This window comes from Nomascus leucogenys, chromosome 2, assembly GCF_006542625.1.
Source record: "Nomascus leucogenys isolate Asia chromosome 2, Asia_NLE_v1, whole genome shotgun sequence".
NCBI lineage: Eukaryota > Metazoa > Chordata > Mammalia > Primates > Hylobatidae > Nomascus > Nomascus leucogenys.
In genome coordinates this window covers 77,515,433-77,540,458 of record NC_044382.1, presented here as the reverse complement: position 1 = coordinate 77,540,458, position 25,026 = coordinate 77,515,433, and the positions used below count along the sequence as shown (strand labels likewise).

Genomic DNA, 25,026 nt, shown 5'->3' with positions numbered 1-25,026 from the left:
TCACCTGAGTGAAGCAGGTGGGTCAGTCAGGGCATGCAGGGAATGGTGGGGATGGTAGCAAACAATCACAGTGGACTGTCATCGTGTAGAAATATGGGCCTAGTGGTGCCAGGCTTTCTAGGTTTAAGAGAAGCCAGGTATCTGGGTTTCTGGGTTTCTTTCTTTCCTTTTTTTTTGAAACAGAGTCTCGCTCTGTCACCCAAGCTGGAGTGCAATGGCATGGTCTCGGCTCACTGCAACCTCCGCCTCCCGGGTTCATGCGATTCTCCTGCCTCAGCCTCCCAAGTAGCTGGGACTACAGGTGCACACCACCATGCCCAGCTAATTTTTGTATTTTTAGTAGAGACGGGGTTTCACCATGTTGGCCAGGCTGGTCTCGAACTCCTGACCTCAGGTGGTCCACCCACCTAGGCCTCCCAAAGTGCCGGGATTACAGGCGTGAGCCACTGCGCCCGGCCTGGGTTTCTTTATGTTTGATTTCCCCCAATTATTTTTATGTTGGCAACTAATTTACAGTTTGTTTGTTTTTCAGACAGGGTCTTGCTCTGTCACCTAGGCTGGAGTGCAGTGGCGTAATCATAGCTCACTGCAGCTTCGACCTCCTGAGCTCAAGCTTTCCTACTGCTTCAGCCTCCCAGGTAGCTGGGATTACAGGCACAAGCCACTGTGCCTGGCTAATATATATATATATTTTGTATAAATGGTCTTGAACTCCTGAACTCAAGCAGTCCGCCTGCGTAGGCCTCCCAAAGCATTGGGATTATAGGCATGAGCCACCATGCCCAGCCTAATTCACAATTTCCTGTGGACCAAACAAAATATACCTGCTGGCCAGATGTGGCCTTTAGACTACCAACTTGCAACTTCTGGTTTAGATAATGAAAGCTTTGTCAGTTCCTGATGAGACAGGAGGAAGAGGTCTTTCTCCTTGACAGTGGCTCTTGACCTAGCTCGTCTACTACCCAGAAACATCAAAGGCCCCCAGGGATGACCAACTGGACAGCTCAGACCAAAAGACGGCTGGCTTATGGCATTAGAAAGGGCCCTGGGCAGGTGGGTCAGACAGCACAGGGCAAGCTGAGCAGGAATAATTTGGTGATGAGCATGAATGATGTGAAATGATGCTGAACAAGCACTAAATGCCCATGAATTACAGGTCCAGAAGTAAGAGATGTAGTGATCCCGTCCCTCAGTAGGGTGTTTCTGCAAATGAAGGTGCCGGATGAATTGAACTTAATAAAGCATATTTTTCAATCTTAATGAAAATGAAGGTTAACTTCTGAATCAATATTAGAATAACTTTAATATCTTGCATTTATAGCCAACTTAGAATTTCTTAGGTATGATGTGAAACAATTTTTACATTATTTCGTATCATTTTATCTAACACCTAATACATGGGTGCCTTCTCATTTAAAACGATTCAAACAGTTTAAAAGTTAATTGAGTATAATATGAAAAGCTGTCTATATCTACCCAGCCAAACCATCTCCAGCTTTTACTTTTATCGAACAAGTATACGTTATTTATTTAGTCATCCATTCATTCATTTACTCATTTATTTTTTTTTCAGCTTATTTCTGCTTTCATCTTAATTCCTCTCTTAAACTTTTTGGTATCACATTGGTTCTCCCTGACCTCCACCACTGTAACCTGACTTAAGTTAAATGTTTAATTTATTTTTTCTTTTTCTTTTCTTCTTCTTTTTTTTTTTTTTTTTTTTTAGGTAGAGAAGATGTCTCACCATGTTGCCCAGGCTGGTCTCAAACTCCTAGGTTCAAGTAATCCTCCCGCTTGGCCTCCCAAAGTGCTAGGATTACAGGTGTGACCCACCACAGCTGGCCCATTTAATTTTTATACTATTTTCTAATATATCAATTAGGCTATACATTTAGGCTATACATTTTCCTCTGAATATTGCTTTGTATTTACTCTGCAAATTTTACCATGTAGTACTATGTAATACTTTCACTGTCATTTATTTATTTATTTATTTATTTATTCTGAGACAGAGTCTCGCTCTGTCGCCCAGGCTTGAGTGCAGTGCAACAGAGTCTCACTCGGCTCACTGCAGCCTCCGTCTCCCAGGCTCAAGTGATTCTCCTGTCTCACCCCACCAAGTAGCTGGGACTACAGGCATGTGTCACCACACCCGGCTAATCTTTTTTGTGTGTGTGTGTATTTTTTGTAGAGACGGAGATTCACCATGTTGGCCAGGCTGCTCTCGAACTCCTGACCTCAGGTGATCCGCCCGCCTTGGCCTCCTAAAGTGTTGGGATTACAGGTGTGAGCCACTATACCTGGCCATTTATTTCTAATTGGCTTATTAATTTAGGGTGTTTTTTTCCCCTCCTGTATGTTTATTTCTTCATTTAAGACAGGGTCCTGTTCTGTCACCCAGACTGGAATGCAGGGCGTGATCACGGGTCACTGCAGCCTCAACCTTCTGGGGTCAAGTGATGCTCCTGCCTCAACCTTGCAAGCTGCTGGGACTACAGGCATGTGCCACCATGCCTGGCTAGTCTTTTAATTTTTTCATAGAGACAGGGACTTGCTATGTTGCCCAGACTGGTCTTGAACTCCTGGCCTCGAGCAATCCTCCCACCTCGCCCTCCCAAAGTGCTGTAATTTCAGCACGAGCCACCACGCCCAGCCTCTCTTCTTTATGTAGGAGAGTTTTCCCAAACGTTCTAAGTAAACAGTTTTTTGTTTATCTAGTTTTGTTTTTTTGCTATTGTTTGTATTAGTTTCTAATTTGGCCACATTATGATTAAAAATGGCCTAAAATTAAAGATGGTTTAATTTCTGGGTTTTGAAAGTTACTGAGGTTTTTTGTTTGTGGCCTACCAGATGATTTTTATGAATGTTCTATGATATTCCAAAAGAATAATCATTCTCTTTTTGGTACAGTGTTCTCAATATTATCTGTTAAATCACACACAATTAGTTGTAATACTTAACTGGGTGATTCTTAAAGTGTGGTCCCAGACTACCTATATTAGCATCACCTGGGCTGCTTATTAAAGCCGTGAATTCTCACACCACACCCATAGGTATAGAACTGGATCTGGAGGAGGCATGGAGTGCTCAGAGCCTGCATTTTTAATAAGCTTCCCTGGAAACTCTCATACTCATTAGTAAACAACCGCTGTAGAGCTTGACTTACTTTTTTTTCTATTTAATCTGGTTGATGTCTGTGAACTTGTCAATTTTCCCCTGCATTTGTTTTTGCCTTATATATTTCAAATATCTGTCATTCTTTGCATATAGAGTCAAAATGTTTTTTGAGAGAGTGTACCTTTTATCCATGTGAATATATCTGCCTCAAAATCTTTGTCCCATTGAAAACACTAAGTGGGCCTTTTCAGCAAAAATTTCAGGGCCGTAAAAACTTCCATAGAAGGAGCATTGTGGGCATGTGCATGTGTAGGTGAGTCCAGCATCAAGATGAGTGAGAGGGAGCCCTGAGGCTAGAGTGGGGGGCCACTTTTAGGGCTGCAGCCTGTCCCCAGCTATATTAAGTAAGGGGCAGCAGAGAGGCTCACCTGTCAGCTGAAGCCAGGGGTGCCTGCACGCTTGTGTCTTTCTTTAGCACTGGAAATTTTTCATTTATTATTACTACTGTTATTATCATTCTCTTTCATTGTTTCTGTTCTGTTCTCCGGAGGTTTTGTTTTTGTTTTTTTATTTTTCTTGAGACAGGGTCTCACTCTGTCACCCAGGTTGGTATGCAGCGGCGTGCCTCCCGGGTTCAAGCAATTCTCCTGCCTCAGCCTCCTGAGTAGCTGGAATTACAGGCATCCACCACCACACCTGGCTAATTTTTTGTATTTTTAGTAGAGACGGGGTTTCACCATATTGGCCATGCTAGTCTCGAACTCCTGACCTCAAACAATCCACCCACCTCAGCCTCTCAAAGTACTGGGATTATAGGCATGAGCCACCGTGCCCAGCATGCTTCCCCCTTTACTCATTTCTCTCTCCTGCCTCCCTGTGAAGAGGTGCTTTCTGCCATGATTGGAAGTTGTCTGTGGCCTCCCCAGCCTTGGAGAACTTTGAGTCAACTAAACCTCTTTTCTTTATGAATTACCCAGTCTCAGGTATTTCTTCATAGCAGGGTGAGAACAGACTAATATACCATGTCTGTGTTTTTATTTTTATTTTTTTGAGACGGGACACTCTGTCGCCCAGGCTGGAGTGCACTGGTACAATCTCAGCTCCCTGCAACCTCCACCTCCCAGGTTCAAGCAATTCTTCTGTCTCAACCTCCCAAGTAGCTGGGACTACAGGCGTGCGCCACCACGCCTGGCTAATTTTTGTATTTTTAGTAGAGATGGGGTTTCACCATGTTGGCCAGGCTGGTCTTGAACTGCTGGCCTCAGGTGATCCACCCACCTTGCCCTGGCAAAGTGCTGGGATTACAGATATGAGCTACTGTGCCCAACTCACCATGTATGTTTTAATCTGCAGTTTCCTCTCCCTTTAGTTCTTTATGGATGTGATCTCTCCCCTCTATCTTTCAGGAATCCCTGAAATTTTCTAGTCAACCAGTGGCATTCCTTGATATTTGGTCTCTATCCTGCTATCCCTATCCAATCTCCTTATGGATTGCTCAGCCAGGGTGATGCTGAGGGGTTTGGCCAGGGGCCCACAAACCAGGAAAGCACTGGGCAGTCTCCCAGGCCCATCTACTTCCTGAGTTCATTTTCTCCTCTATCACTCTCTTCCCCAAGACAAAGATTGTTTTGGTTTTTCTCCAGTGATGCACTTTAGAGGGTGAACTCCAGGGTACTTTATAAATACGCTTAGCTTTGAATTAAAATTTATGAAAAGAAAATCAAAGGTTGAATAGGGGCGGTAAGAAGGTGTCAGAAAACTAAAAATTTTGCCCAGGTATTTAAAACACATGTATACTTCAAATTTTCCTAGCCTTAGTTCTATCAAAATTGATGTAGGGGAATGAGTTTTGTTTTGTTTTGTTTTGTTTTTTGACAGAGTCTCACTCTGTCACCCAGGCTGAAGTACAGTGGTGCAGTCTTGACTCACTACAACCTCTGCCTCCCGGGTTCAAGCGATTCTTCTGCCTCGGCCTCCTGAGTAACTGGGATTACAGGTGTCCACCACCACACCCAGTTAATTTTTGTATTTTTAGTAGAGATGGGGTTTCACCATGTTGGCCAGGCTGGTCTCGAACTCCTGACCTCAAGTGACCTCGGCCTGCCAAAGTGTTGGGATTACAGGTTTGAGCCACCATGCCCGGCTGGTCGGGAATGCGATTTTTAAAATATGCAGAGTTAGGACAGGCATGGTGGTTCACGCCTGTAATCCCAGTACTTTGGAATGCCGAGGTAGGAGGATCACTTGAGGCCTGGAGCTCAAGACCAGTTTAGGCAACATAGTGAGACCTTGTCTCTACAAAAAACTTACAAAATTAGCCAAGTGCAGTGGCACACACCTGTAGTCCCAGCTATTCAGGAAGCTGAGGTAGGAGGATCACTTGAGCCCAGGAGTCAGTGAGCTATGATTGTACCACTGCATTCCAGCCTGGGAAACAAAGCAAGACCCTGTCTCTTAAAAAAATAAATACATACATACATACATTCATACATACATACATACATACATACACACATACTCAGAGTTGACCCTAAAGTAAGGGCACAAGCCACTTTATTATGGACGTGACTGGCAAGCCCTAAGTTTGGGTTTTTGGCGCTCATTACTCTGGTAATCTGTTATGGATTACATAAGAGATGTTGCCAGATTGTAGATTCCGTAAGCCTGTCTTGTTCATCACTCCATCCCTAGCACCTAGCAGTCACACCTGCTTATGGGGGACACGTATATTCAACAAAAAATATTTGTTGCCATGTATGGTGGTTTATGCCTGTAATCCCAGTACTTTTGGAGGCCGAGGCAGGAGGATCGCTTGAGCCCAGCAGTTCGAGATCAGCCTGGGCAACATGGCAAGACCCCATCTCTACAAAACACAAAAATAAGCTGAGCATGATGATGTACACCTGTAGTCCCAGCTAACCAAAAAGTGGGAGAATCTCTTGAACCCAGGAGGTCGAGGTTGCAGTGAGCCATGATCGTGCCACTGCACTCCAGCTTGGGTGACAGAATGAGACCCTGTTTCAAAAAAAAAAAAATGTGTTGAATACATGGATGAATGAGAAAAAAGAACAAATTAATCAACTAACTCTTCAGTGCTGGGTAAAAAGCCTTCATGGTCCAGGCAGATTAATAATATGAATGTATAAAATGCCTCATATAGTACAAGAGAAGTTAGTGGGAATTATCGCAACTAGCAGTGTATGCCAGACTCAAGACATTCAAATCCCAGTTTTACAAAACTGCCAATCAAATGAGAGACACTATTGGCGTTCCGGGGGCAGGGGGTTGGTTGGGGAGGTCTGGCCTTTCTGCCTGATGTCAATGACCTCTACCTCCGAGACTGCTGCTAGCTCTTGAGGACTGTCTTAAAGTTTCCACTGTGGCTTCATGGTCTAAGCATCCAAGCTTCTAATAGGCAGATTCAGTAGCATCTGAGAAATAAAAGATGCCATCATCAAAATTTTAAATTTTCTGTAAAAACTAGAACCCTGTTAAAGCAATCACAAAACACTGATTCTTAGCTGTTAATTTCATTTTGTCCCCTCAGCAGCCTTTTTTTTGTGAGCTAATCAGGGCACATTTTCCCATAGCAAAGGTGGGGGCTTGAAGCTCAGCAACTCACCTGGGGACACAGGGTAAACTGAGTCAGACCCAGAACTTAGACCCAGCTCATTCTCCTTTGTAAGTAGAGTTAGGAGTTTAATGCTTCATCCACTCAAACTTAACACATACATGAACACGTTTAGTGGCCTCAAGGCAGCTTTGTGTCTAAAGCTCTTACGGGCAGGTTTATCAATTTTGTGCAAGTCAGTGGACAATCACTGTGCCCCTGACTTTCATCCCTCTCTAGAGACCAGTTGCTTCCAAGTTGGTACCAGGCAGGGAATAAACATGGTCACATGGTTAAGAGTCTGGACTTTGGAGTCTGATATAGTTTGGCTGTGTCCCCACCCAAATCTCATGTTGAATTGTAACTCCCACAATTCCCACATGTGGTGGGTGGATCCAGGTGAGAGTTGATTGAATTATAGGGTGAGTCTTTTCTGTGCTGTTCTTGTGATAGTGAATGAGTCTCAGGAGATCTGATGGTTTTTAAAATGGGAGTTTCCCTGCCCAAGCTCTCTCTCTTGCCTACTGCCATCCATGTAAGATGTGACTTGCTCCTCCTTGTCTTCTGCCATGATTGTGAGGCCTCCTCAGCCATGTGGAACTGTAAGTTGACTAAACCTCTTTTTCTTCCCAGTCGTGGGTGCGTCTTTATTAGCAGCATGAAAACGGACTAATACAGAGTCAGATGGTCATTCCTCCATACCCTGGCTCTGCCATTACTGGCCATGTGACCTTGAACTTGTACTTAAGTCCTCCAAGCCTGTAAGATGAGGAGACCTACTGCACTGGCGTGTTAGGAGGTTGAAATGAAATAAGGTGGCTGGGTGTGGTGGTTCATGCCTACAATCCCAGCACTTTGGGAGTCTGAGGCAGGAGGATTGCTTGAGCCCAAGAGTTTGAGACCAGCTTGGGCAAAAGAGTAAGACCTCATCTCTACAAAAAAATTAAAAATTAGCCAGTTGTGGTGATATGCACCTGTAATCCCAGCTGTTCTGGAGGCTGAAGTGGGAGGATCGCTTGAACCCAGGAGGTGGAGGTTGCAGTGAGCCAAGGTGGTGTTACTGCACTCCAGCCTGGGTGACAGAGCAAGACCCTGCCTCAAAAAAGAAAAAGAAAAAGAAATGAGATAAGGTGCATAGATAAGTCAGCTTAGTGCCTGATAATGTAACAGAAGCTTAGCAATTAGTAGCTATTGTTTTTGATGTTACAGTTACTGATACTATTATTGCAAAAACTTCATGTTTGATGGTCACCTGATGTCACTCTTTTCCTAGTTCAGCAGAAAGAGGAAGCTCAGGCGTAGAAGGCATTAATTCACTGACCATCAAACCCCTGCTGCATTTCAGTCAGTGATTCTTCTAGAAACTACCTTTAAGTCTTTGTATCAGCGTCCATCCCTCCACCTTCTCCCTGGATCCCCAGTGAGGAGACCCATTTGTGTGCAGTCCCTGTCATCCGATCTCCACCTGTGGTGTTGGCAGCCTGGCCTCCATGCAGAGGGCTTTCTGTTGAAAGGGCTTGAACTTAACATTTTAAACACTGAACACTGAAATCAAATATAACAAGGTTTTGAAGCAAAGCTATAAAGTATGTTTTTTCGGAGAAATTTCTGGGTGATGGCTTCAAAGCACCTGGTAGATCCCACAGCATGGTATCTCTTTGAAGTACAGGCAGATTGGCTTTCAAAGCGACCAGCCCAAGGTCCTCATCTTTCCAGATGGAAAGGTTTTGAATGGCTTCCTCCAGGGAATGTTGCTCCTTAGTTTGTCTCCCCTCTGCCCCTAGGACAGATGGTTTAGATCACGTGAGCATTATAAGGGCCTAGGTTCATCCAGTGTGAACAAACGCATTCGTTTGCTTTGCGAAGAAGCTGCCAGCCACACTGAATCTAGGCTGCTCTTTTATATGTATTTTCTTTGAGGAGAGGGGTTTTTTTTGTTTTATTTTTTAATTTTTTAACAGTAGAGTTGGGGGTCTCACTTTGTTGCCCAGGCTGGTCTCGAATTCCTGGGCTCAAGCAATCCTCCCGCCTCCGCTTCCCAAAGTGCCGAGATTACAGGCATGAGCCACTGCGCTTGGCCTGTATATATTTTGCAAATACAATCATGGCATTTAAATTTCCATTAATTTAAAAGAAGAAAAAGAAACCAAATTGAAACAGGGGGAATTATTGAAATTCAAATTTCTTTATCACAGGAAATATTATTTCTTAAAATAGCCATCAGTTTAATACATTAGGAAATAAGAGGTTAGCGTTTGCCATTTTTAAAAAACTCTAGTTTCCATTTGAGATGCATTTGGGGTTGACTTTCTGGTGTGGAAAATGAGGCCACCCGCATTGCCTGCCCTCTCCTGATTTTTGTTAGCTAAGCTAAGGGCTTAGGTTTATAGCATTGCATTCTGGTCCATCTCCCTAATGTACATAAATGCTTAGTATTTATTCAAACTTTTAAGTGGCTGCGGCGCTTACCATTAGACCTTTGATCACAGCTTATCCATTTCTCTATCTTTATTTTGATTTCCTCTTTCATTGGTCTGGATTTTGTCACCTGGGTGATATTTTCTGAGAAGAGCTCATGAATGCCATCTGTATTCCCTGGGTTTCTGGCTGTTTGAGATGGATGGTGTGTTACTTTCCAGTCTGGACCTCTTGGCTGGATACTTTATTCTCGAGTTAGACAGATGCTTCTCCGTTGTCTTCCGGCATCGAGTGCTGCTGTTTGTCATTGGCTTTTGGGAACCAAACGTGTTCCAGGGATAGAGATGATTTTTCCAGGCAGCTGGCTGTCCAGGGTCCTCCACTCCACCATTCCCCGCCACTCCTCTAGGAAATTTATTTATTTGCAAGAAGGAGGGACAAGATTTAAACATAAATGTAAATGTATCATTTTTTTAAATTACAAAACTGGATGCATGCTAATACTAAATAATTTTTTTAAAAACAAAGAAGAAAAAGAAAGTCCTGGAAAGGCTCTCAGAGAGATCATTGTTAATAGTTGGGTGCTGGCCGGGCGTACTGGCTCACACCTGTAATCCAAGCACTTTGGGAGGCCAAGGCAGGTGGATCACCTGAGGTCAAGAGTTCAAGACCAGCCTAGCCAACATGGTGAAACTCCATCTCTACTAAAAATACAAAAAATTACCCAGGCCTGGGGGTGTGTGCCTGTAAGCCCAGCTACTTGGGAGGCTGAGGCAGGAGAATCGCTTGAACCCAGGAGGCAGAGGTTGCAGTGAGCTGAGATCGCACCACTGCACTCCAGCCTGGGCGACAGAGCAAGACTCCATCTCAAAGAAAAAAAAGGCAGGTGCCTATTTTTCCAGACTTTTTCTATGCATATATGCATACCTACATGTATAGAAATTAACAATGATTTTTAAAATTGAGTTCGTGTTATATGTACATTTTTCAACATGCTTCTTTTTACTTTAATGTATATCTTGATATCTGCTCAAAGAAGTGTAAAAGTAGAGCTACCTCGTTCTTTGTAAGAGCTGCCTGGGGCTCGGTGAACACCTGCTCCATCAGTTATTTAATCCGTCTCCCATTGATAACCACATGGACCATTCTCTATTATAAAGGATGCCTCAATGATCTTTGTGTACTTAGGACTAAAGGATACATTCCTGGAAGGGCTAGGTCAGAGGATATGCATATGATTCATTTCTGGTCAGTCATATCTGTCATCCCTGGCTCCAAAATAGATCTCGAGTCCTCCTCCCTGTCCCCACCTCTGCTGCCACCTTCCACTTTCACCTGCAACTGCAGCAAAGCTGGTAGCCCTGTTTCCACCCTTGTCCCACCTCCTAAAATCCACTTGGTATCCAAGAGCCATAGAGATCTTTTAAAAGCAGAAATCAGGCCAGGCGCAGTGGTTCGCGCCTGTAATCCCAGCACTTTGGGAGGCTGAGGCAGGTGGATCGCCTGAGGTCAGGAGTTCAAGACCAGCCTGGCCAACATGGTGAAACCCCGTCTGTACTAAAAGCCGGGTGTGGTGGCGGGTGCCTGTAATCCCACCTACTTGGGAAGCTGAGGCAGGAGAATCACTTGAACCCGGATGGCAGAGGTTGCAGTGAGCAGAGATTATGTCACTGCACTGCAGCCTGGGCAACAAGAGCGAAAATCCGTCCAAAAAAATAATAAAAAATAAAAGCAGAAATCAGATAACGTTGTATCTCTGCCTAGCACCCTTCAGCAGCTTCTCATAGGGCATAGAACAAAATCCACACTCTTCCCTGAGGCCCACAAAGCCCTGTCCCCCATGACTGCTGCCTCCCTCTTGGGAGCACATGCCGTCCAGCCGTTCCTGCCTCCTGGCCTTTGTCTCTGCTCTTCCTACCCCCAGACAGCCTTGTGCCCCAGACACTACCGGGTGGCTCTTCATCACTCAGCCTTCCCTGACCACCATTCATCAGGGCTCGCTCAGCCAGTCGCCCTGTCACATCATCCAGACAAGGGCTTTCTTCACAGTCCCGGCCACCTCTGAAATGTCCGTTTATGTTTCTCTATGCATTGTCTGCCTGTCTCCTCCCACACTGTATGCTCCTATAAGGGCAGAGGTTTGCCATCTTGCTCTGCACTGCTACCCTCCCGCCCTTAGCACAGCACCTAAGCACATGAGTATGCATGAAGCCTTAATGAGTGGTGGTTGCCATATTGTCTTCCCCGTTGGTTGGGCCATGACAGATGCAAGAGAGTCTGTGTTATGCGTGGATAATCTAGAAGGAGCAAGGAGGCGTGGCGGAGTGCAGAAGTCATAGCTATGCCACTTAATCACTGTGAGAAGTTGGACCATCATAAAGGCTGGTCACAGTTCATCAAATTTGGGGGTATCTCCACAATTCAGTCACTCAAAATGTGGGGTTGCAACATAGTGAAGGTCATGAAGAGGCCAGAGGAAGTTGGCTCAGCTGACCATGGGTTCAAGGGTCCTAATGCCCCATCCAAATCCTTCCTGAAACTGGCCATGTTTGGTGGCTGCACTCTGCCTTAGACATCAGTTGGGACAATTTGGGGCCCTAGGACTGAGATTTCCTGGACAGTGACAGCAGTCTCCCAGCTAGGAACATAATCCACAGTGACTGGGCAAGAGTAGGGGCTGCAGAGAGAGGGATGTGCCCATTGTTTTCTCACCCAGCCTTGCGCCCACCCCAGCAGAACAGAACCTAAGTTGACCTTATTTGAGAATTGGGAGTTGGGCCAAGCATAAGAGCCAATAGGCTATCTTGTTTTAACTAAATTCATGTTATCCCAGGGTTTTACTCTATCTATCTGTCTTACAGGGTTTTTCTGAGGATCAAAGGAGAGAAAGGGTTGAAAATGTTTTCTAGAGTACAGAGCATTATTCTACTATAAAGGATTACTAGTTTTACAGCTGCCAAAATTTTACAGCAGGTCACCTAGGAACCTATGTTGCCCTGGGGAGGAGCAGTGAATCTGTTGCCCCCCAACTGCCCACCACTGTCAGACTTTGAAGACATAAGCCATGACCTCAGTCTGGTTTGCATGAAGGTTGCGTGAACCAGCTCAATACGCTCAATTAGGAGACCTGATGTTATTTTTTTAAACACCAGTGGTGAACCCGCACTTGCTTTCATCGTTTCTCAGCCTTGGCATTTTGGCCGGATCATTCTTTGTTATGGGGCTGTCCTGGACATTCTGTTATGTTTAGCAGCATCCCTGGTATCCATGTAATAGATCCCAATAGGACACCTCTCCCCCAGTTGTGATCAAAAATATCTCAAGTCATTGCTGGATGTCCCCTGGAGTTGGGTGGGGGGACAAAATTATTCCCGGTTCAGACCTCTGCTTTAAAGCAATTCTGCAAGGTAGGGATTTGTTCATCTATTTTTATGGATGTCAAGATGCAAGTCAGAGGAGGCAAGTAACTTGCTAAGGGTCCCATCACCAGTGTCACCTCCAAGGTACATGAGGGCACTCTGCATCTGCCCACAGCCACCACCTAGTCATCAATGGAATCTATTCAGTCATTCAGCAGATACTGGTCGAGCACCTACTATGTGCCAACCAGTGTTCTAGTTGCCCAGTAAGTATCATTGGTATCTGGGTGTGGTGGCTCATACCTGTAGTCCCAGCTACACAGGAGGCTGAGGCGGGAGCCTCACTCAAGCCCAGGAGGTTGAGGCTGCAGTGAGCTGTGATCACACCACTGCACTGGGCAACAGAGATAATTAATTAATTTTATTAAATGTGTATCACCAATACTTGGTATCAAGGGATGGAAGGGAGAGAACTCTAAAAAGAGACAACTGTATTCATTTCCTATTTGCTGCTGTAACAACTTGCTGCAAACTTGGTGGCTTAGTTCTGGAGGTCAGAAATCCAAAATTAGTTTCACTGGTCTAAAATCAAGGCATTGGCGAGACTGCATTCCTTCTGGAGGCTCGAGAGGAAAGCTCATTTCCTTGTCTTTTTCAGACTGTAGAGGCCACCTACATTCCTTGGCTCGTGGCCATGTCCTCCTGTTTCAAATCCAGCACTATAGCTCACTCCTCCCTGACCTCTGCTTCCATTCTTACATATTCTCTATTTGATGTTGATCTTCCTGCTTCTCTCTCATAAGGACCCCTATGATTACATTGGACTCACCTGGATAATCCAGGCTCCTCTCCCTATCTGGAGATTCTTCACCTGATCATATCTTCAAGGTCCCTTTGCCCTGTAAGGCAGCATTTCCACAGCTCCCAGGGGCTAGGATATGGACATCTTTGGGGGCCATTTATCCAGCCTACCACAGCCCACCCTCTAGCCCCCAAAGATTCACCTCCATCCCACATGCAAAATATATCCATCCCATCCCAAGTTTTCCAAAACTCTCAATCCATTACCGTATCAACTCAAGTCCAGAATATCACCTAAGTCTCATCAGCTCAAAACTCCAAAATCTCATCACCTAAATTGGTTATGGGTAAGACCCTGGTATGACCTATCTTGGGGCAACATTTTTCTCATCTATAGATGAGTGAAACTAGAAAACAAGTTATCTGTTCTCAAATACAATGGTGAATCAGGCGTAGGATAACAGTTAACAACATTCCTGTATTGGTCCATTCTCACACTGCTAATAAAGACATACCTGAGACTGGGTAATTTATGAAGGAAAGAGGTTTAATGGACTCACAGTTCCACGTAGTTGGAGAGGCCTCACAGTCATGGCAGAAGGCAAAGAAGGAGCAAAGTCACAGCTTACATGGTGGCAGGCAAGAGAGCTTGTGCAGGGGAACTCCCTTTATAAAATCATCAGATCTCGTGAGACTATTCACTACCGCAAGAACAGTATGGGGAAACTGCCCCATGATTCAGTTATCTCCACCTGGCCCTGCCCTTGACACATGGGGATTATTACAGTTCAAGGTGAGATTTGGGTGGGGACACAGTCAAATCATATCAAAATTCCCATTTAAAAGGAGGGTAAATAAAAGGGAAAAAAGGAATCACCAAACCCAAGCAATTTTAAAGCCCAACTGGGCAAACTCTGTTAGCTTTCAAGGCTAATTCTCCGTGGTTCGGGGCTCTGTTCTCTTGGCCCACAGCTCCATCCTTGGAGTCATTCTTCCTTTTTCAGGAAGAGCAGCCTGTGTTTGTAGATGAGCCATTTCATCAGCCAATTTCCTGCCTGTAGAATTTTGGGGAGTCTGACAACCTTTCATTTTGTTCTTTCTTTCTCCCATTCAGTCCAAGCTGGCAGTATTTCTCCTGGTATGACATTCTCAAAAGTCATGTGAGACTCCCATGTATGTCTCTAGGATTTGCTCCATTAGACAAGGGACTCCTCTGCAAATCTTTCCTGGAAAATCCCCTCTCTGTCCTGGCTTCCGCTGAGATGTCTAAGGGGATCCATGAGCCACATGTCTAATCTCCTAAAAGAGCCCTCCATACGACTGAATATTTTGCATCTTTCTGAGGTACAAGAAAAAAGGTTGTCCAGCCACACCTTTAGTTTTCTCTCCATAGCATACTTTTCTGACAGTGAATCTCCTAATTTTAGAATCTTCTGCAATCTGGATAGGCTAAAAATCATCCAAATCGCCAAGTCCTGGTTCCCTTTTCCTTAACAGTTCTTCCCTCAGTCTGTCTCTTTCCTCTCACATTTTACTTTAAGCAGCAGGAGAAAAACAGACTGAATCTTCAGCACTTTGCTTGGAAATCTCCTGAGTTAAATATCCAAGTTCATGTCTTACATGTTCTGCTTTCCACAACACTGTAGGACACAATTCAGCTAAGATTCTACTGCTACATAACAGGATTCCCTGGGCTCCGGTTTTCAGTTACATGTTCATTTCCTGAGTCCTCACCAGTGGTGCCTGTAACATCTATATTTCTATCATCGGTCTGTGTAGGATGATTTCTCTAAGATGGGAAAAGTGTTCTATACGGTGTTTCTCACTTCCTCCTCAGCCCTCAGGAGTTCACAGGTTCCAGGGATTAGGACGTGGACATCTTTGGGGAGCCCTTATTCAGCCTACTGCAATAACTATTAGGTTTATTGGTCAATTATCAAAGCTTTATTGATTGCTTCTCATTTTCTTAGAACTACATTGGATACTATATAGGCTACAAGGGGTAGTATAGCTAGGCTGACCAAACATACTGGTTTGCCCAAACAGTCCCATTTATATATATGTGTGTGTGTGTGTGTGTGTGTGTGTGTGTGTGTGTGTGTGTGTGTGTGTATCTCTAGGCTAGAGTACAGTGGCGATCATAGCTCACTGCAGCCTCAGCTTCCCCAGGCTCAGGTGATCCTCCCACCTCAACCTCCTGAGTAGCTGGGACTACAGGCATGCATCACCATACTCAGCTAATTTTTGTTTATTTTTTGTAGAGGCAGGGCCTCACTATGTTGCCCAGGCTGGTCTTGAACTCCTGGTCTCAACCAGTCCTTTTGCCTCAGCCTCTCAAAGTGATGGGATTACAAACATGAGCCACTGTCCCAGCTCCGTTTATACTTTTTGTCCCAGTGTAAATATAGTAGTGCTCACTTTCTCTCTGAAATATCTTGGTTTGGGTGATTCATGTCCTGGTCACTCTAAGTATAGATCTTAATGCTTAGCCGTAAGGAATCTACAATTTCATGTAGACAAAAGAAACATGAAAAAAATCGTCAAGCAGTTGTAGTTAAGTGCTAAATAGTATGACATTTAGATGCTGCTCAACACCCTACAATATGCAGGACAGCCCCTAACAACTACCTGCCAGACATTTTACCATCTGGAATTTTAGGGTCATTTGGAGGTCTTTGGGAGTTCATATTCAAAGTGTGGTCCCTGGACCAGCAATATCAGGATCACCTTATTAGAAATGTAAATCCTCAGGCCCCATCCCAGACCCACTGAATCAGTGGGTGGGACTCCACAATCTGTTTGAACAAGCCCCAGATTTTAACAAACCATATTGTCTGTTTCTCTCTCCCTCTCCTTCACATGTGCACTCCCCCCCACCCCACCTTCCCCCAGCATCTCCGGGATACAAACACCACAGTTAATATTAACAACACTGCTCTGTCCAGGGAGTTACTCATTTTCCCCTGCCCTTTGTTTTCTCATCTTCAAAGCAGTGACAACACAAGGGTTGAGATAATATTGTTAAATGTTAGTTTGGGGAGAATAGTTCTTTGGCTCAAATGATCTATTTTCAAATAAGTTTTTCTCAAGGTACCATATTTATCTCTCATCTCTCTTCTGGGCTTTTTGCAGGAGCTGAGAAAAAGCCTGGAACTTAGTGTAAATCTACAAAGGAAACAAAAGGATTGTTCCAGTGATGAGTATGACTCTATCGAGGAAGACATACTCTCTGAGCCTGAGCCAGAGGACCCGGTGCTGGTGGGCCATCCCAGAGATGACTGCCCTCCTTCCAGTGGGGACTTGGCACAGAAAGATGTTCCTGGGAAACAGGAGACAGAAGGACGCTCTCCCCCGGGCCCAGACACCCTTGTGGTGCTGGAATTTAACCCAGCTTCCAAAAGTGAGCTCTGTCTTGTGTATCATTTCTTTGCCATTGGTGTCTCTGCATCTAATAGCAGGACTTAAACTTCCAGTGGTCCTTTGAATTCCACTTCGGGTAGAGTGTCTCACAGGCCAGGGAGGTATATCAGTCAGGTCTCTGTTGATTGCAAGACACAGAGCTTCCCAAAGGCTTCCTCAGGGCCCTGAAATTCCAGATGGTAAATTCCTGGCAGATAGTTGGAGGTGTCTGTTCTGTACATTGTAAGATGTTTTGCAGCATCTACATACCAGTTGGCTAATACAGAGTAGCTTAAGCTAAGGGACTATTTATTGACTTGAGTAACTGAAAGGTTCTGAGATGTAGCAGGACTCATTTTCTCCCCTCTCCCTCTTCCTCTTCCTTTCCCTCTCTGTCTTCATCTCTCTCCCATCTCCCCTCTTCCCTCTCCCTTTTCCCTTCTGGCCTCTTCCCTCTGTCTTCTCCCATTTCCCTCTCCCTTCTCCCATCTCCCTCTCCCTCTTGTTCTCCTTCTCCTTCTCTGCTTTCCTGTGTCTTGCTTCCATTCTTAGTAGACTATCCAACATACAAAGGCAGAATTGACTTTAAATAAGACACTGACTTTGCAACCCCTCAGAAAGTGAATTTTTCTTTCCCAAAAGGTCCCGGCAAAAGTCCCAGACCTGGTTCTGCAACCCACAGGGGGTCACATGCTGTCTCAGATTGGATCACTGTGGCTCTGATGGGCCAGGTCCAGCCAGTAGGACTAAGGGATGTGGTTATTACCACCTAGCCACATAATAGTGCGGTAAAGCTCTCATCTCCAAAAGAAACTCAAGGTGAACCTGAAGGAGGGAGGATGCTGGCACGCAGAAACAGCGTCCGATGGAGGAGGTTTGTCAAGAAGGATCTTGGAAAGTAGAATGGGCAAAATGATTGTTGAGGGGCAGGGAGGAGAGAGAAGGACTTGGGAGGTAGGGAGAGGCCTACTTGCAACAGTCGTCATCCTCTGTTCCTGAGCTTTGACTCGGGCTGGCCTGGCCTCTGCCTGCACCTCTGTCTCCTATTCATGTGCACTGTCAAAGCTGGGTGTGCCAAGAGAAGACAATCTTTTCTGAACCATGGTGAACCTAAGGAAAGAGAAATGAGGGAATGTTTGGAATCAGACAGTATGTCTATTTGCGAGGGTTGCCCTGACAAAGTACCACAGACTGGGTGGCTTAAACAGCAGGAATTTCCTGTCTCATAGTTCTGGAGATTGGAAGCCTGAGATCAAGAGTCAGTTTCTTCTGAGGCCTTGTCCTTCTTTGTGGCTTGTAGACAGCCATCTTCTCCCTGTGTCTTCACGTGGTCTTCCCTCTGTGTATGTCTGTGTCCTGATCTCCTCTTCTTAGGAGAAGTTATATTGTATTAGGGCCCACCCATATGACCTTGTTTTTACTTAATTACCTCTTTAAAGACCTTGTGCCCCAAATACAGTCAGGGGTACTGGCGGCTAGGATTTCAATGTATGAGTTTGGAGGGGGCCGGGCACAATGGCTCATGTCTGTAATCCCAACAGTTTCGGCAGCCAAGGCAGGAGGATCACTTGAGTTCCGGATCAGCCTGGGAAACATGGCAAGACCCCATCTCTACAAAAAAATGTTTTAAAAAATTAGCCAGACGTAGTAGTGCATACCTTTAGTCCTAGCCACTTGGGAGGCTGAGGCAGGAGGATCACTTAAGTCTGGGAAGTTGAAGCTGCAGTGAACCATGATCATGTCACTGCACTGCAGCCTGGGTGACAGAGTGAGACCCTCTCAAAAAAAAAAAAAAAAAAAAAAAAAAAAAAAGAGTTTGAAGGGGACACAGTTCTGCTCTGGAAAATCCACACCCACCCAATAATTGACATCTCCAAAGAAGACATTTGTCCATCAGACATGCTCTCACCATGTTTGTTCTCACCCCAGACCCTTGCTTGGGCTGTTCCCTCTGCCCAGATGACCACAGTCCCTTTCCTCTCCACTCAGAACCCTGAAACCTGGCTCTCTGCTTTTCCCTCCAGACTACACTCAGAAGTTGCTCATTCCACAAAGCCTTCTTCACACTCCCACCACATCCACTTGGGCCAGCCCTCCCCCATGCTCCCATAGCATCATCATGGTGCTGGGTTCACTGGCCCCAGTTGTCTTTCTCTCCACCCACCACACCTCCCCATCCACCAGCCTGTGGGCACTGGCCGGCTCTTACCCTCCACTTCACCAGCATGCAGCACACGCCCAGCACATTGCAGCCCCTCAGGGAACCTTTGTCAAATAAACAAAGGTGTTAGGCGCACCTGCCGGAGCAGCAAGTGGTCAGGGCAGTGTTAATAATGGTCCCACGTGGGACCCACTGGGCCTGCAGACGGCATGGCTGCAGGGGACACAGGGAGGGAGGGGATGGGGCTCTAAAGAGGTGACTGAGTCTCCACCCTAGAAAAGCAGGGACCTGACAGTTATTCCTGGGTGTGAAGGACCAGGCCACAAAACAGTTGATGCCAGGCACAGTTCGATTGATACTGGGGCATAAAGTGAAAAGAGAGAATTTGAATTTCTTGACATTTTGCATGTTTGATTGGTTTTTTCTGAGATAAGGTCTTGCCCTGTCACCCAGGCCGAAGTGCAGTGGCACGATCATAACTCACTGCAGCCTCAAATTCCTGGGAGCGATCCTCTTGCCACAGCCTCTAGAGTAGCTGGGACTACAAGCACGTGCCAACACATCTGGCTTTTTTTTTGGAGAGGGGGAACGGAGTCTTGCTCTGTGCCACTGGACTCCAGGCTGGAGTCCAGTGGTACAATCTCAGCTTACTGCAACCTCCACCTTCTGGGTTCAAGCAATTCTCGTGCCTCAGCCTCCCAAGTAGCTGGGATTAGAGGCACCTGCCACCGTGCACAGCTAATTTTTGTATTTTTGGTAGAGACAGAGTTTCACCATGTTGGCCAGGCTGGTCTCAAACTCCTGACTTCAGGTGATCCACCCGTCTTGGCCTCCTAAAGTGCTGGGATTACAGGCGTGAGCCACTGTACCCAGCCTATTTTTTTCATTTTTTGGTAGAGACAAGGTCTCACTATGTTACCTAGGCTGGTCTTTAACTCCTGGGCTCAAGCAATTCCCCCACCACGGCCTCCCAAAGCACTGGGATTACAGGTGTGAGCCACCACCTGGCTGCCTAGCCAAGAAACATTAAAATTTGAAAATGTGTGCATGTCCTAGAATCTTTTATGTACTTACCAAAATGTGATGCTGGGCACACCGTGGCTCTCAGCAAACTTGTTTCGTCGCCTGCATTATTCACATCTCTAATCCCAAACTGCACAGAGTAGTTCCACGGACATTTGTTGAATGAGTAAGTGAATGAATAATGAACAAATGCCTGAACAGAATGTCCAACTTGGCTTGCGCTCAGTGTCTTACATGAAACAATTGTTTTCCTACAGGTCATAAAAGGGAAAGGAATTTGTCTGCAAAGCGGAAGGACAATGCTGAGGTTTTCATTCCCACCAAACCTGAGCCAAACCTGACTCCCCAAGCTCCTGCTGTATTCCCAGACCAAGAGAGGATGTGCTCCAGTAAGAGTTCCAGGGGCCCCTGAGCAGGGGAGCAGGGCTGCGGCTGGGTCACTCTCTGGGGTGCCATGATGGGAGGCCGCACTTCATTACCCTCCTTGCAGAAGGCTAGCTGCCCTTTAGCAAATGTATTAGTCAGGGGTCTGCAGAGGAACAGAATGAAAAGGATATGGAGGGAGAGTGAGAGAGAGAGCTTAGGATAAGGAATTGGCTCATGCAATTGTGGAGGAGCGAGTGCTGTAGTTCAGGGGCCACCGTGCAGGAAGAGCCTATGTTGGAGGTGAAGTCCAAGGCAGTTGACTGGAGAAGTCACCCTCACTTGGGTGAGGGCTGGTCTTTTTGTTCGATTCAAGCTGTCACCTGATTGGCCGAGGCCCACTCACATGGTGGAGGGCAATCTGCCTTACTGTCCTGATGACTATGTTAATGTCATCCAAAAATGCTCTTTCAGAAACACTCAGAATAATCTTTGACCAGATATCTTGAGTTCCCTGTGGCCCAGTCAATGCATAAAAGTAACCATGAGAGCGACTTTCTGATTCCACCACCAAGGTGTAGTTGTCATTGAAAATTTCTTTTATTTTCGTTTTACTCTTAAGTGAACTTGCTTACTTCAGATGAGTAATAATATGTGCAAATGGTACACAATTCTGAAGGTACAAAAGAGTTGATGGTGAAAAGAGCAGCTTTGTCTGTGTTCTAATGACATGAGAGGTTACATTTATTCACTACTTAGGATGAGCCAGCCACTACTGTAAGCTTTTACTTCTATCATCTCATATAATCCTTATAACTAGCCTTTAAGGTAGGTTCTGCAATTGTCTCCATTTCACAGATGAGGAACTGAGGCACACAGCGGGCAAGTGGCAGCTGAGGCTTTGTAGCAGGGGCTGCCATGTTGGTTTACGTTTCGACAAGATTCCTCTGGCTACCACTTGGAGCCTGGCCTATAGGGAGCTGGGGAGGATGCACGGTGACCAAGGAAGAGACCAGGTGGTTCAAGATTTAGAGGGTGGGGGCTCAGTCTTGATGTTACCAGGGAATGGATCCAGACAGTAATGGAGCTTGCAAAGGAGCCAGTTGTAAGTATGAGATTAGTTGTGACTTTCTATCCTAAACAACCTAGGGTAAGAACCTGGGCACTGGGGAGCCTACAGTGATGGGGGGCCATGGCTTGTCATGTGGCTGGGTGCCATGGTTTGAATATTTGCCCCCTCCAAGACTCATGTTGAAATTTAATCCCTAATGTGGCAATACTGAGAGGTGGGCCCTTTAAGAGGTGAAGAGGTCATGAAGGCTTATCCAATGGATCAATGCATTCATGGGTTAATGGATTAAAGGGTTATCACGGGAGTGGGACTGGTGGCTTTATAGGAAGAAGAAGAGAGACCTGAGCTAGCACACTCATCCCCTCACCATGCACTGCCTCAGGACTCTGCAGAGTCCCCACCAGCAAGAAGGCCCTCGTCAGATGCAGCACCCTTGACCTTGGACTTCTCAGCTTCTATAACTATAAGAAATAAATTCCTTTCCTTTTGATATTACCTAGTTTCAGTTATTCTGTTATAAGCAACAGAAAACAGATTAAGGCACTGGGGTAGGATTTGAGTCTGTGTCACTAGCAAAGGAGACTGAGGCAACCCAGGTCCCGGAGCTGGGATCTGTGCGTGCACAAGCCATGCAGTGCCAAGACCCCTGTCCTAGGTCTCTGATCTGCATCCTGCTTCGGCCTGTAGTGACCAGGAAGAACTGTGGCCAACTGGAGCCTGCATCCCAGTGGGGCCTTCAAAGTACCACAATCAGAGTGGCTTAAACAATGGAAATGTATCATCTCACAGTTCTCGAGGCTGGAAGTCTAAATTCAAGGTGTTGGAGGAGCCAGACTCCAGTAGGGCAGAGCTAGCCCCAGACTGGTTCCTGGGGAGTTTTTGGTGGGACCCAGAGCCTGGAAAGAGGCCTGCCTGGGGCCCGAGGAAGGTAGGAGTAGGAGGCAACCCCTGTCGGCATGTCAAGGTTCCTGCAGCCAGTAGCGTCACAGAGTTGTCACATTGTTAAATAGATAATGGAGAAATGATCTGTAGGGGACAAGAGCCAAATAGAACATGAAAGATGTCAGAAAAGTCTGACGAATTTTGGTTCTGTCAGCTTTGATGAGATGGGAGCTGGGAAAGGGAGAGAGAGGAGAAGGGAGGTATGGGGCAAGATGAAGGCCTGAGTCCGCTTTGGGAGCTCCCTCAGCAGGTGGGGAGTGGGGGTGGCAGTCCCAGGTGCCATTGTTCCTTCTGCATCTCCTAGATTGGCCTCACTGACTGCTGTTCAGGTTGATAAGCCTCAGTCTATCCTGCGGGTACTGTCTTCACTATCTGAACCAATCTAAATGGCTTTTCAGAAGTTCTTCCAAAACAAGTTGGTAAAAAAGTATGCCACTGCACGAACCCCCCTAGAACCCCTAGTAGGGCAGGAGTGGCACAGTGGTGGTTGTGTACTTTTCCCAGCATCCTACTGAGCTAACTGGGACTTCCCTCTTTTGTATATGTGCCAAGATTGCTATTTTTTTCATATTCAAGTAACAAAATTAAGAGTCAGTAATTACAAAGCACTGAACTAGCTCCCAAGCTGTGTGTAGGACTACATATGTAATCTTGCATTTAGTCATCCACACAGCCCCGTGTAATAGGTACTGCTATTATCAATATTATTGTACAGAGATGGAGGCACAGAGAGGTTAAGGAATCTGTCCAAGATCACACAGCCTGTAAGTGATGGAGCCAGAATTTGAGAACCTGGGCTGCAGAATCTCTGCTCTTAACTACTCCACTATAAACCCCTCTCGTGCCAACTGAACTATTATTTGCTTAATTACCCACATTAATTACCATCAGCCTAGTCCTAAGCAGTAACATGCCTGAAAATCAGAGGTTTGAGTCACTTGTTATACTTTTTTCTCATGCTCATCAATATAAATATATTACTATTAGTATTTTAAAAGTTGAACCATGTATCAACTAAAATCATCTGGCATAGTACATTAGCTTGCTAGGGCAGCCATAACGAAGTACCACGATCAGAGTGGCTTAAGCAATGGAAACGTATCATCTCACAGTTCTCAACGCTCCAAGTCTAAATTCAAGGTGTTGGCAAGGGCCATTTTCTGAAGTCACTGGGGGGTAGTCCATTCCAGGCCTCTCTCCTGACTTCTGACAGTTCCTTGGCTTGTGGCAACATAACTCCAATCTGTACATGGTATTCTCCATGTATGTCTCTGTCTCTGTGTCCAAATATGCCATTTTTATAAAGACAGATGAATGCCCAACCTAATGACTTCATCTTAACTTGATCATCTGCAAACACCCTATTTCCAAATAAGGTCACGGTCACAGGTACTAGGGGTTAGGGCTTCAATGACCTTTTTAGGGGACACAATTCAACCCATAATATATGCTTTCATGTCTAGCACTTTGAGAAACAGAGCTTAATTAATTTATGATCTGCCTTTTTCCAAAAAGTTCTGACATGGACTAACAAAGTTCTATATACAGTGGGTAGTGCAAGACTTTGAAAAGTATTTGAGGAGGCCAGGCGCAGTGGGTCATGCCTGTAATCCCAGCACTTTGGGAGGCCAAGGTGGGTGGATCGCTTGACCCCAGGAGTTCGAGACCAGCCTAGGCAGCATGGCAAAACCCCATCTCTACTAAAAACACACAAAAAATTACCTGGGCATGGTGGCATGCACCTGTAATCCCAGCTACTCGGGAAGCTGAGGGAGGAGAATTGCTTGAACCCGAGGGGCAGAGGTTGCAGTGAGCTGAGATTGGACCACTGTATTCCAGCCTGGACAACAGAGCGAGACTCTGTCAATAAAAAAATAAATAAAAAATTTAAGAAAATGAAACTGGAGAGAAAACAAGAGTAGAAAAATAAGATGAAACCAGGGGGTGAACAAATGAATGCCTAAAGTAGTCACAGTTGTAACGCTGAGCTTCCTGGCCACCATGGCAAAGAAGCATGCATTCATATAAAAAATGCATGTCACTGGGTCCATTTAATAAAGATCAGATTACCAGCTATTCCTGGTATTTAGTTCTTAGGGTAGTTTGTTCCATCATTACTCCTAAAGAGGACACTATTTGAGGTAGTGGAATTCTTATTTTGAACAGGTTTGGAGCTCAGCCTTTGCTTATTCAATATACTTGGCTCTAACATAAGTCAAATTTGAAGAAAGAGTACTATGGCTAAGAGGAAAGCTGAAAAGCCTGGCATTGTCACTGCTCTCACACTGAAATGGGATTATGGTAGAGCCACATCTTACCTAGATATTAGGCTGTAAAGGCAGTAAAAAGTGCAGGAGACCAGAATTACCCTTAGAAATCCCTCAAATTGATGATTAAGTGCAGCATGTATGGGTTTATATAGATGACCTCATACAGATACATCAACTCTCAGTAAGCCCAAGACAGTCTGGAGGAAAAATCACAGCTTCTTGGCTGAGCCCCAGAAGAAGCAGTTGGCCTTGTTTAGGGTTGGGGTTGTAGGTGAAATGTGTGTTTTTAGACACTGGCATCATGCTCAGAGCACTGGGATGTTCACACCACCAGAGGCACAAGGAACCTGAAACTTCCTAAAAGTGTAGCAGAATCACAAACCAACTCACTCTCCTCAAGGCAACATCTGGAGGGTGGGCTGCTTATGTGCTTTACTGTTACATCTGGGGTGGGGGAGGGATGTCTTTTTTGGTACATACAGAATTTGACT

General features: G+C 45.5%; 1 protein-coding gene and 1 long non-coding RNA gene across 2 annotated transcripts in view; one reads left to right on the top strand and one right to left on the bottom strand.

Moving 5' to 3' along the window:
- KIAA0556 (KIAA0556 ortholog) overlaps nucleotides 1-25,026 on the top strand; it is a 234,233-nt gene that overhangs the window by 111,145 nt on the left and 98,062 nt on the right. The window contains exons 7-8 of the mRNA XM_030799359.1: nucleotides 16,438-16,705; nucleotides 20,146-20,277. Of these exons, the coding sequence (XP_030655219.1) occupies nucleotides 16,438-16,705; nucleotides 20,146-20,277 (400 nt within the window). The remainder of the gene's footprint in view (nucleotides 1-16,437; nucleotides 16,706-20,145; nucleotides 20,278-25,026) is intronic.
- LOC115831445 lies at nucleotides 6,143-17,932 on the bottom strand. The gene is made up of 3 exons (XR_004026928.1): nucleotides 17,675-17,932; nucleotides 9,197-9,550; nucleotides 6,143-6,548 (listed from the first exon to the last, which is right to left on the bottom strand). It is a non-coding gene; the product is annotated as an uncharacterized LOC115831445 (long non-coding RNA).